Genomic DNA, 13,606 nt, shown 5'->3' with positions numbered 1-13,606 from the left:
TGGCCATCTTTACATGAGACAAACCCCTAACTTCTTAGCAGGGATAATAAGCAAGAATACACCATTGTTTTATGCAAGCTATCCCAGGTAATGTGCAGAGTGGACTTGTTAAACGTAGTGCATTTTTATCATAATCCAAACCATCTCTTTTTCGTATAATAAGGAGCAGAAACTGAGTAAATGAAGAAACAAGAGATGGCTAGAGTCCTTTCTAGGCCTCAAATTTTAATAATTTATATGAAAATTTATAAAGATTGGGCTCAATCCGGAGTAGCAAAAATTTTTCTTTAGAAATTTCTGATGACCAAAGTTCCAGAAATTGCTTTTTTGTTCCCTAACCTTTCATTTTCTCGAGTTTTCCATTATGTAACGAGGTAGTTGGGGTTTGGGCAGAATCTCCCTTTAAAGACGAATTTTATAGTCAATGAGCAACGTCAGGGAGTGATGCCACTGGGAGGGGGTGTCAGCTGACATAAATGTTTAAGCGAATCCCAACTCGTTTCTTTCCTGTGACTCAGATCCCGGACCCTGCTTGGCAGAGCATCTCGTTTCACGTAAACCAGGTGGCCCGCCCGCTGCCGCGATAGCGGGTGCGGGGGCCGCGTGGTGATTGGTCCGCGCGCCGACCTCCGCCCGCGAGCGCCACCGCCTCCCTCCCCCACCCAGGCACCTCCTCCTCGGCCCTGCGCGTCGCCGGCCCTTCGCGCCAGTCGTTGACAGCGTTGGCGCTGCGAGCTTCTTCTCCGACTGAGGCAAGTAAACAGCCTTGTCGCCCTTTTAACTCCGGCGGGGGCCGGGGGCGGGAGGCTTGAGAACTGAGGTGCGCGGGGGGCGCCGTGGAGGCCGAGTGAGAATCCCGCGTCCGGAAGCCGACCTTGATCGTGCGAAGGGGCAGGGGCTTTCCAGCGGGCGCGTGGCGGGTCCGGCCTGTGGGTGGGCTCGTTGGTTTTCAAGGGACGCTGCTAGGCTTTGCCTTTCTGGTTAGGAAAGCTCGTTTTCTTGGGAGTGGGGGCGGTGGGCGCGCTGACCGAGCCCCTCCAGAGGGATGTAGGTAGCACCGAGGTGTCTAATCGCTCTTTCCCTACCTCCACGCGTGTCCGCGGCGGGAGCGGGATGGGCGAGTCTCGGAGCCATCGGGGCTGAGGATCCGGGGAAGTGGGGGCGATCAGCCCGCGCCAGCACGGCCGGGGAACCCAAGGAGGGCCGCAGTGGGCTCCACTAGGGCGCTGGGCGAGGAGAATCCGAGAGAGGTGCGGAGAACCGAGGGGCTGGCTCCTGGCTCCGCGCCAACTGGCCGCGCCTCGGAGCCGGCGGCCAGAGGCTGAGAGCCAAGATAGCGACGCCGCTCCCATTGCGCAGGGGGTACGCGGCGTAGGGGTGGGGGAGGGGCGGCCTCGCGGGACTAGGGCCTTGGTTAGGGAGCGGTCCCGGGGCGCCTTGCCGCCGCCGAGCTCTTCGCGAGAGTCGCCCCGCCCGCCCTCCGCGCTGCCAGGGCGATCCCTGGGCAGGCGGCGGCAGGCGGGGCTCTGGCAGCCGTCAGAAGACCAGCACCCGGCTCGGGCCTCAGCGGAGTAGGGTATCGGGGGTGAGGGGTGGCAGGGTGGGGCCTTTCCTCTATTTGCGGGCCTGGGACGTCCAGGCGCCCGCAGATAGAGGGTCTCCTGCGCGCCCCAGGTGTGGCGGACCCGCAAGCTTCGCTTTTCACTTGCTTTCCTGCCCCTCTGGAAGGAGAGAACTTGAGCATCTGAGGGTCTCAGAGGGAGGGGATCAGGGCCGGCGGCGCCCTTGGAGTACCAGTCTCCACTTGTGCGGGAGACGCCTTCCCGTTTGTTACATTATACAACGGGGAGAAATCTATTTTTACTGAATATATTTTTAATTTTCTCTTTGTAGTGGCTGTAGCAAACAGATTTTTTAAATCGTTAGCCCACCACCAGCACATCCACCCTTAACATCTCAAAGCCACTGCTTTCTGTTTTTCATTTCTTCATCTCGAGTCATACACAGCACAATGCAAGTTTCACCGCTCTGATCATGATTATCTTCTTGGCCGCGTTTTTCCTTGTTCTCGGAGCATCACGGTTTAATAAGGAGTTCTCCACATGATGAACATTTGAGATGTTTCCTTTTTCTTTGCAAAAAAAACTCCAGGTAGCATAGTACTAAAGATTTTTGCAAATCAAATTATCAGAAAAAATAGGAACAGGAAATTGAATAAAAATTAAATAAAACTGGAAAAATTAAACTCTCAGATTTGAAGAAGAAAGAAAAACATCACCAGTAGAAAGAAACATTTTTACCTACACAAACACCGAGACTCTTACAATTAAAAAGAACTAACCGGAAAGGGAAAGAAAGCAGAGAGCTAGGATGTGATTTGTATATTATTTGTATCTGGTGCAAGTTTTTCATACTTGTGAAAAGAAAATAATATCAAGATTATAAAATATCAAATGATGAATCACTTGCAGAATAAAATACAAATTAAAGCAAGTCTGGATTATCATTTTACATCTATTAACAAACACAACAGTAATAGTAACAGCAACCCCTGCTGGAAGTTTGCCTTGAAACCTGCATATTCAGTTATCTGGGGAGGTGGCAGGGCTTCCAGGTTAGAAAGATGGCTCTGTAACTAACTTTTTGACTTTGGATAGGTTACCTCATTTCCTAATTCTCCTCTTGTCCATTCATAAAATAGAGGAGATGATACCTACTTCCGGAGTTTGTTAAAGATTATTTTAACCATCTATGTAAAACAAATCCTTGATATACATACCTTTATTCTTTTCCTAGTCATATCCTACTGGGGACATTGTAAATTGGCACAAACCTTTTGTAAAGCAATCAGGTAATACTTTAAGAAGTTAAAAGTGACCCAGATACCACACTCCTGGGAATTTACTTAGCAATGGAAGAAACACACAAGAAAATCAATTAATTAAAGGCCCTATGCAAGCCCATTTTTGGGGCAGAATGACCTAAAATTAGAACCAACTGGGAAATAACCTCAACGTGTTAACAGCAGAGCAGTAGCTAAGAAATCATGGCACATTAACTGAAAAGAGCATTATGCAATCATAGAAACTCATTATTTTGGAGCCCATGATAAATGGGAAAAAACGGACAGTTCAGGGTGCTGGTTACTGAACTGAATCTGCTTACTCATATGTGAATGCATGTGTGAAAATCTGAAAGGAAAAGCAAAAAAAAAAGTTTTAATAGACATAGGTGATTTAATTTTTTTGTTGTCAATGTATTGTTTTTCTAAATGTAATTTTTTAAACGAAATGGACTGTTTTCTGTGTGTGAAAGAGGGAGCGCTCAGTGTCATGTTTGCTTTTTTAGCTGACTTCTTTTCTTTGAATATTTCCCTTTTTTTTCCTGAATAGATTGTTTAGTGGTTTATAACATATACTAAGCTTTCCTTTTAAGGAATCAGATCTTAGATTTATTGATCAAGCCTAGTTTTTTCTTTTTCTTTTCAAGGACTCCTGCATATATTTGAAAACTGAACAATTTCAGCCAAGCTGAAGCATTGTCTTCCCGGAGGCACGAATCCAGCTTAGCTGAGCCACAACAGATGTAGGTACCCTGTGGAATCTCTTTGGTCTTATAATGGTTGAAAGTCCCTAATTGTCACAGAAAATAAAGGTCTGGAAAGGCCTTGAGCAAAAGCCCCTGCTCTGGAGGCCACTTGGGTCTATATGTGTAACTCTTACCTATTGCATCATCCTTTCTTATAAAATCAGCTTGATTTTGCAGAGAAAGGGCCACCATTTTCTCTAGAATCATGCTGAATTATGTAAGGAAGCAATCATTATAAGAACAATAAAACAATAACAAACATTTCTGCACCAAATTAACACTGAAGGTGACTATCAACCGACAAAAAGCTTTATGAGAAAAGGTTTTCTATGCTGTAGTTTTAACTTATCTATTCCATTCTCTCTTTTCGGATCTTGTTTCGTCTTCCAAGACAACTATACCAGCTGTGAACTGCCATGTATTAAATATTCAGAACGTGCCTGTATCTAACTTGGTGATGGCTGCAACATTATCAAGTCATTCTTGAGTAAATATTTTTTGCAGCAGTTCTTACAGTTGGGAGAATTTTTTTCTCAATTTGGTTATCTTTTTTCTCCTGGTATAGTCGTCTCCTTATTACTGTCATAGTATTGTGTGATCACATCAAAGGAGGTGTGCTCTTTTTATGAAAAGCATTACAAACGTTTTTAAGTGCTGCTTCTGAGGACCTAGCTCTGAAGCGCATGGCCAAGAATGAATTTCCCTGTGAAGCTTTGTTATAGATTCTCAAATCCCATTGCTAGGCACTCCCAGGTTCTTGGCTTGAGATAGGCTCCAGCTATGTTGCTTTTTAAAAGCTCTTCAGTTACTTCTGAGGATGGACCAAGTGAGGGCTCCTTTGCCCTATACAGTCCAGAGCTGGGACTCAAAGTAGTAGTGAAAAATTCCCACCTCAAAATGTTCTGTGAAGTTTTTGTATGGCTTACATCAGATTCTTTAAGAGGCAATGACCTCAAAAAGATTAAAATACAGTGGTCTCTCGTTATCTGAGGTTTTGCTTTCTGCAAATATTAAATGGAAAATTCCAGAAATAATTCATAAATTTTAAATTGGGTACAGTTATGAATACTTCATCTCATCATATAGGCATTATATAATCTCACGTCATTAAGGGTGAATACAGTACAATAAGATATTTTAAGAGAGAAACCAAATTAACATAACTTTTATGACAGTATATTGTTATAATTGTTCTATTTTATTATTAGTTATTGTCGTTAGTCTCTTACCATGCCTAATTTATAAATCAAACATTATGATAGGTATGAAGGTATAGGAAAAAACAAAGTATATATATAGGGTTCAGTACTATCCGCAATTTCAGGCATCCACTGGGGATCCTGGAATGTATCCACCCACAGATAAGGGGGGAGTACTTTGTGACAAATGAGTTCTACTTAGCTCAGGAAAGACAGAAAATTTCCCTGGGGGGTGGGGGCTGTTTGGTGTCCCTTCTCAATAAACCAGTTAAATTTCAAGTTATAACATGTTCTGAGTATCAGAAGTTTGGCCCCTGGCACACAGCCATTGGACAAGTTCCTACCAGCTGTGACCCAGTCCTTGTGTATAAATGGGAATAGGAGGATTGGGGTAAGCCTTGGATCTTTTTTGTACCTTCTCTCTAATTCCATGGCTGTGTCATTCTACTCGTGTGCCAGTGTCATGTGATCTTATTTATCATAGCTTTACAATGCATTCTAATACCTGGCAGGCTAATGCACCCTAGATTTTCTTCCTGTTCAATAGTTTCTTCAGTCTTCTTAATATTGAGTATCGCTTCATCATGTTCTTTGAAATCCGCTTTGAATTTTGACTGAAATTGTGTTAACTTTATAGATTATTTAGAAATGAATTGGTATCTTTCAGTACTGATCTTCTCAACCAAAAACATGTCTTTCTCTTTTTTCTAGGCTGCCTTTATGTCTCTCATTAAAATTTTATCACTTTTCTCATATAAGTACTATTTATTTTTGGATTAAAACTTAGATATTTTGAATTTTTTATTGTCATTAAGAATGGAATGGTATTTTCCATGCTAAGTCTCCTAATTCCAATTAATCTGGTGACTTGCCATTGTGTTATATATTGATTTCAAAAACTGCCACCCTAACAAGTTCACTCAATTATTCTAAGACATCTCTGGTTGCTTTTCCAGATATAAAGTCATACTTGGCTAGAACTCCCATAACAATCTGTAAGAACAGTGATTGCTTGCATTCCCGTTTTGTTCACTACGTTAATCAGAATGCCTTTCCTTTCTCAATGAAGATGGGGCGCAGGCTGTGTTTGTGGTAGTGATTTCCACCTCAGTGATGGACAGGGACTACCTTCTAGTTCTATAGAAACTATTTCAGCAGTTTAAACTTAAAAAATCAGGAATGGATGTTGATTTTAATTGGAAACTTTTCAACATCTGCAGAGAATCTTTTTTTCCCTACCCTGTTAATAGATTTCCTGATTTTGAGCCATCCTTGTACTCTGAAAGTAATCCTTAGTATGTTCTTTTACTAAACTGTTTGAATCAGTTTGGCGGTATTTTCTTTTGGATTTCAGCACCTGTTTTGTTGGAGGCCGGGTGGCTAAGAGAGAGAGCCCTGCACTCGTAATCTTGAGATTTGAATTTTGACCTTTTATGCCCTTAACTATTAACACTAATTCTCAGGTGAAGGTGCCTAACTGTTTATTTCTACTAAGTTCTAGATTCTGAAAACAATCGCCTAAACTGATACTCCCACTTGAGTATCTCACAGATGTAGCAAAATTAATGTGTCCAAACTAAAACCCTCCGTTTCCTCTGCCAAGCGTGGCCCTCCACTTTTTTCCCCTAATTTGGTAGATGACATTGCCACCGTCTACCTGGTCACAAAAGCCATGAACGTAGTTAACTCCCACTCCTACATTCACTCTATCAGCAAGTCCTAATTGGTTCTTTCTGCAAAATACATCTCATTTGTTCCTAGACCCTCTGCAGCACCGTCGTCATCCCAGGCCATTGTCTTGCTGCAATTATTTTCTAACCGATCTCACCATTTCCTTTCCTGCACGACCTAAATTTTTTTTTTTTTTACATAACAAACAGGGTGAGCTTTTTAAAAAACAAACCTATCATGTTGTTCTCATAAGTCTCTTTAGTGGCTCCCCACTGCACTGGGAATAAAATGGAAACTCTCTCTATGGCACATGAGGCCATGGTGATCTGGCCCTCACCCACTCCAGTCTCATCAGGCTCCAGATACATCTTCTTTTTGGTGCTTGAACCCACCGTCACTCTGTCCTCAGCCCCTAGCCCAATACTAGAACCTTAGTAAACACTAAATATGTATTTATTGAATGAATCAATAACTATTATACTGTAAACATTTCATTATCATATGTCTTTTTGACAACTTTTTTCTTCATTTCTTCTGTGGTTATTGATCAAGTTTTCTGTTTCTTTAAAAACTGGCACATTACTAGTTATTTCATAAGTATCCGTTGAATGAATTAATTTTAAAGGTGATATTTGTAATTTATATTTTTATAGAAAGGCAGTCCATCTCACACAAATTTTTAATTCATAAAGCAAAGTTGTGTGTAGTAAGTTCTTGCCTTTTTAAAGCCTAGTCTTCCTAAGGAATCAGTATGGAGCTGTTGTGTTTTCCAGTGGTTTGTGTTTACATATATATTACATTTTTTTAAATAACTTGATTTTATTTAGTAATTCCACATTTTTCTGGGTTTTATTTATTAAACTCTACTTTCATCTCTATTATTTCTTTATAACTATGATGCTTTATTTTGAAATTTTTCCTTTTCGGGTTTTTTTACTTCGATAATCATTTATTTCACTTATTTTCATTCTGTCTGTTCAGTTACACCACGCACACTCCTTTAATAGTCATGTGGGTTTCTGTATTCTCACATCCTTCCCCTCTCTCTCTTTGTTTCCTCTGGCTAGCCTGATAAGTGTAAGTGAAATATCTTTTTCGTTGTTGTTGTTTGTCTCATTTTATCTGATTCTTAATGTTTTTTGACTATTTTTTCATACTCTTTTGGGTTTCCCTCTTTTGTAAATTATCAGTTTATATATTTTGGCCATTTTTCTATTGGAATTACTGTCTCGTATTACTTTGTAATAATTCCTTGTAGGCTCTAGAATGAATCCTCCGTTGGTCTGAAATACTACAAATATTTGTTTACCATTGTATACTCTTTCTGATAACTTTGTCCATAGTGTTCGTACCATCGAACAGGAATCCTTCATTTTTATGTAATAAAATTCTCCAATTATTTGTCTCATGGTTTGTGCTTTTATTTTAGAAAGTCTTTCCCCCACTCCTCTTCCAGGTGACAAAGACATTCACCTACATTTTTTTCTTTTATTGTATTTTTCTTCTGTTGTACTTCGACCTTTCACACTTTGGTCTGTAGTCTGCTTCCACATGTGGTATTAGGGATTCAGTTTCATTTTTCTCCAGTTTCTCAGAAGTATACACTAAACAAACCTTCCTTTCTCCATTGATCTGTGGTGTCCACTTTATTGTATATCAGGTCCCTACCACAGTATGTATACATGGGTTTATCTCTGAACTTGCTGGTCCGCTTTCTTTGGTCTATTGGTCTGTCATTAGACTTTTGCCATATGGTCTTTATTACTACGGCTTGTAGTAGGGTTAATGTCTGATATGGCAGGTTCCTTCCTTTTTCCTTTTTAAGATTGAGTTTGCTATTCATGGACATTTTTTTTCCCTTTGTGATTTTATCGAACTCAAAATATCCAGTTAGAATTTTGATTGTCATTTTACTGAAGTTTTTGGTTCATTTAGGGGTGAATGAATCTTTATAATACTAGGTTGTCCTGATCATGACCATGGGAATACCTTTCCAGTTTTACAGATCATCACCTGTGCTTTTTATTAGAGTTTAAAATTTTTTTTCCCAGTCTTATTTTTTCTTGGTTAAGTCAACTTACAGATACTTTACATTTTAGGCTGCTATTGTGAATATCTCATTTCTTTAAAAATTTTTTCTAGTCAGTTATTGCTGGTGTAGAGAAAGGCTGATGATTTTCGTAGGCCAATCTTGTATCCCACAAATGTGGTGAACTCTAATTCTGGGTCTCATGTTACCTCTGTTGAGCCTGATGGATTTTCTATGTATATGATCACATTAATTGCAAATAATGACAGCTGGAGCTCTTTCCTTGCAGTTCTTACACTGGTTACTTCTCTATCTTTGCATATGGCATTGAACAGGACCTCCAGTCCTCAGACAGGGGACATCCTTGTCTCGTTTTTTATCTTAAAAGGAATACATTCAAAGGTTATCCATTAAATATGTTTGCTATTTTTGTTATATAACCTTTATCAAATTAGGGGATTTTCATCCTATTCCTAGGCTGCTAAGAGTTGTTTTTTTTTTTTTAGTATTAGGTATAGATCTTTATCAAATACTTAATATCTTGAAATATACCACAACCTGGGCCACAGCCTGACCCTTCACAGAGAGTGTCTTATATGAATAATGTCATAGCACAGCTAGAGATTCAGAAACCCAGTCTCCATTCCCAGCAATTTCACTACCTAACACTGTACTCAGATACGTCATTTGACTTTTCTGAATCTTGGTGGCCAAATTTGTGGAGTGAGAAGTTTGTATTAAATACTATAAGATCTCTCTTATTTTATCACAAACAGAAAGAGATTCTCCTATAAGCTCTCATGTAAGCTTTGAGGCCCTCTTATCCAAGGCATTTCAATAATGGTAGGAAGAATATAAACAAGATGATAATTAATTTATTTGTTTCATCATTCTTTTTTCTGAATATTATCCAATTTAATCTTTAGCTCTGAAGGTTATGAAAAATAATTTTCTAGCATTTGATGCCACTTTTCTTTGAAGATAAACCTAACGTTGGGGATAAGACTAACATCAGCATTACTAGCGTAGGCCATTTTTGGTTTGATGGCATATGATATTTTTGAGCATATGGTTTGACATGGGGTACAGTAGAAACTGTTTAATTATCATTGTACTGTGTGTGTTTGAGCCCTCCCCTTGGACTCAAGCACCCAGGGTACATGACGTCTTCAGTTTCAAAAGAGATTTTTAATTGCATAAACATACATTCTGCAAAGGGTCATAAATTATCACCCAGGATACTTGGTTTGTTTGTTTTTTACTTAAACTGTATTAGCCCTTTTATATAAGACATGTTTCTTTTTCACCAAAAATTAGAAGAAAATAAGTCACTCATGAACCATTACCATTACATGTTGAATTAAAACTCATTCAGTGAATGATTGACTGCAGATCACCTTGAACACAGCCATTCTTAGCCCACTTTGAGCAGCTTCATCTCTCTGTCTACCCATCTCTAGAGAGAAAGAGAAATCTACAAGTGGGCTTGCAAAATCCTGAATGTTTACTGCTTTCCCCCTACCCCCCACACACAAATTGTATTCCTTTGAGGAAATTCTTGTTGGCAATTATATGTTCAGGGGATATTAATTCCTTCACTTAACAAATATCTATTGTGTGCCTGTCGTGTACCAGGCACTGCCCTAGCCCCTGAGGAGACAGCAGTAAACAAGAGACTCATTTCCTATTACATTCTGCAGAGGAGAGAAGACAGAAACCAGTTATTTACAAAGTTATTTCCTTACTGTGACACCCACAGTTAGGGATTTTCCTAACTAGACTTCCATAGGGGCCATACCAGAGCCCTCGAGGCAGTCCACCCGGCAACCTGGGACTTGTCTCTACCTGCAGTCCCCACAGTGACTGCTCAAGTTTAAAGACATGAGCTCCTGTTGGCGACTAAAGGGTTCTCCTGGGCATAGAAGCCCCAGGCCCCACAGGGGCCAATGTTCTTTATAACAGCCCGATGGGCACAGCTTCCAAGGTCCCCATAAAGATGTGCCGGTTGCAAGAACCACTGCTCTAAAGAAGCCCAAACCTATGGGTTTTCCCAGCCCAATTGTAATTTATCAATCAGAGGCTATTTTTACCATAAGCAGTGTTGCTGGCATTCCACTTTTATCTTAAGGTCAAATTTGGCCTTAGAGAAGGAGAAAGCATTATGTTAACCCTTTAGTTGCAGTTACTTTAGTCATAAGTGCTGCAAAGTACAGAGTGAAGAGCGCTTATGACCAAGGAGCTGATGCACTGCTATGCATTCATTCATTCATTCATTCATTTATTCATTATGCAGCAAATGTTAAGTCGTTTCAGCATAAACATAGTGCTCTGTGACACCCTCTTTATTTTGCAGATAAGTCATCATGGTGAAAAACTACATAGGCGGTTGGATCCTGGTTCTCTTTGTGGCCACATGGAGCGACGTGGGTCTCTGCAAGAAACGACCGAAGCCTGGAGGAGGAGGGAGCACTGGGGGGAGCCGATACCCGGGGCAGGGGAGTCCTGGAGGCAACCGCTACCCACCCCAGGGTGGTGGTGGCTGGGGCCAGCCCCATGGCGGCGGCTGGGGTCAGCCCCACGGTGGAGGCTGGGGACAGCCTCACGGTGGAGGCTGGGGTCAGCCCCACGGTGGAGGCTGGGGACAGCCCCATGGTGGAGGCTGGGGTCAAGGTGGCGGCACCCACAGTCAGTGGAACAAGCCCAGTAAGCCAAAAACCAACTTGAAGCATGTGGCAGGAGCTGCTGCAGCTGGGGCCGTGGTGGGGGGCCTCGGCGGCTACATGTTGGGAAGTGCCATGAACAGGCCCCTGTTACATTTTGGCAATGACTATGAGGATCGTTACTATCGTGAAAACATGTACCGTTACCCCAACCAAGTGTACTACAGGCCCGTGGATCAGTACAACAACCAGAACAGCTTTGTGCACGACTGCGTCAACATCACGGTCAAGCAGCACACGGTCACCACCACCACCAAGGGGGAGAACTTCACTGAGACCGACGTGAAGATGATGGAGCGCGTGGTGGAGCAGATGTGCATCACCCAGTACCAGCAGGAGTCGCGGGCTGCGTACCACAGAGGGGCGAGCGTAGTCGTCTTCTCCTCCCCTCCCGTGATCCTGCTCATCTCTTTCCTCATTTTCCTGATAGTGGGATGAGGGTGGCCTTCTGTTTTCACCATCTTCTTCATCTTATACGAGGTTGGGGAAGGGGGTATCTACCTACAGCCCTTTAGTGGAGGTGTGTCATTCTCGCTTGTCCTTTTGTCATCTGTAGGCTAATACCCTTGGCACTGATGGCACAGAGAAGTGTAGCATGGCCTGGTAACGCTATGTATTCCAGCCCCATGTGATTGAGTCCTTCACAGGCCAGTGCGAATGCCGGGCTGGTACGAGTGTAACAGCAAATAATTATTGGTTGATCTAGGCTTATTTTTCATCTAGTGCAATGGATTGAGGCTAAAACAATTCTCAAACCAGTCTTCGAATACATTCGCCTAAATACCTTCAATCCCGTCCCCAGCTAGAGCTCAGTACACTAATGCCCCATCTCAGCAGTGATTTTGTAGCAATTCGGACACATTTTCTCATTCGTTTTAGGGATACCTGACTGCATTTCCCTGTTCAAACAGCATTTCTGCCAAATTTGGAAGGAAGCCACATGATACTCATTTAAAGAACAAAACTAGAAATCCTTAGCTCTTGAGCCTGGGTTCTGCCCACTGGAGAGCATGTGGCCTGTGTCTGCAGAGAACCGTGACAATGTTTTGCATTTTGCAGTACAGGCTACACAGCAGCTATTGCATCAAGAGTAAATATTCGTGCAGCATTAGACCTCTGGACAGAGGACATTTTCATAGGGAATGAATATACTAACATAATATGAAAGGCTTCTGGGACTAAAAGTACCCAACATTTGGGAGTGGTGCCCGTGGGGGGTAGATGTTTAAAGCACCTACATGTGGCATTCCATTCTTTAGTAACAAACTGTAGATAAGTAAGTCAGTTTTAAATTACTTTCTAGAGACTAAGAACAATTCTCTTTTGTTCGTTTACCAGAACTAGGAATGATTTTGACTTTGGGTAAAGCCAGGAGACTTTAACATATTGGAAGCTGCAGCTGTAAAAATGCCATTATCAAAAGATTGTGTGATGCAGAAAGCGATCAGTGTACAAAGAAAAGAAATGCTTGCGTTTCTTCATTGCTATCTCATAATTGTCAAAAACCAGAATTAAGTCGAGTCCTTCGTTTTTGTAATTGGCTTTTGAATCAAAGAACAGGGAGTTAATCCAAAAAAAAAAAAAAAAAAATCTTAGGATGGAGATGACAGAAATATGGTCCATTCAGAGTGTAAAAAGAAATTGTTATTGTTATTTAAGTAAGGTAAAATTATTCCCTGAATCATTCAATATTGTCACCTAGCAGATCTATATTACTATTCTGCAATGTTCTTGGCTTGTATTGTGCGGGTATTCTATGTAAAAAAATATATATATATCGCATATGACAACCTTAGAAGTTTTGGTGAGAGCAGTTAACAGCTGAAGTATCTAATGCATTTAACCTGTTTTTGTAAGGTACTAAATATTTAATATGTAGGAAACCCTTTCGTTTGGTCCTTAAGCTTACAACATGCACCGAATTAGTTTTGTATGAGGTCCAAAGTGGTCTTCGAAATAAGCATGTACTTTATATTTTCTATATTTGTAACTTCGCATGTACTTGTTTTGTTGTATAAAAAAATTTATAAATGTTTAATATCTGACAACAATTAAACAAGAGCTGAGCTGCATCTTCCGTGGAGTTTGCAGTTGCAGTCACTAGAGCATGGGTCACCTCCTGCTGGAGCCTCTAGGCTGGAGGCCACCAGGGTGCTTGGGGCTGGAGCCTTTCTCTTTCTAACTGTCCTGCCCTTTCCTCCCTCACTAAAAACAAACAATAAACACAAAGTCATTATCTTAAATTTTGTATTGGGCAAAGATATCAATTGTCAATAACCCTTAGCACCCTTACTCAAGCCAATGACTATAGGAAAACTTAACAGGACTCCATTTTCGTTGCTGGTCATACCATCTCTATGAGTTTGTTAGGGCTGCCATAACAAAGTAGCACAGACTGG

At 41.4% G+C, this 13,606-nt stretch overlaps 1 protein-coding gene across 1 annotated transcript; it reads left to right on the top strand.

The window, feature by feature from the left end:
* Window positions 1-636: 636 nt before the first annotated feature.
* Window positions 637-13,284, top strand: PRNP (prion protein (Kanno blood group)). Its single transcript, XM_039863787.1, has 3 exons — window positions 637-752; window positions 3,490-3,585; window positions 10,841-13,284. The coding sequence occupies exon 3, from the start codon at window positions 10,851-10,853 to the stop codon at window positions 11,643-11,645; it is 795 nt and encodes a 264-aa protein (XP_039719721.1). The 5' UTR covers window positions 637-752; window positions 3,490-3,585; window positions 10,841-10,850; the 3' UTR covers window positions 11,646-13,284.
* The last annotated feature ends 322 nt before the right edge of the window (window positions 13,285-13,606 follow it).

The sequence above is a fragment of the Pteropus medius genome, unplaced genomic scaffold (genome assembly GCF_902729225.1).
Source record: "Pteropus medius unplaced genomic scaffold, Ma_sr-lr_union100, whole genome shotgun sequence".
Lineage (NCBI taxonomy): Eukaryota > Metazoa > Chordata > Mammalia > Chiroptera > Pteropodidae > Pteropus > Pteropus medius.
This window is presented reverse-complemented; position numbering and strand designations above follow the sequence as displayed.

Coding starts and splice junctions, on each gene's coding strand:
- PRNP (XM_039863787.1), top strand. CDS start 10,851: ATGGTGAAAAACTACATAGGCGGTTGGATCCTGGTTCTCTTTGTGGCC.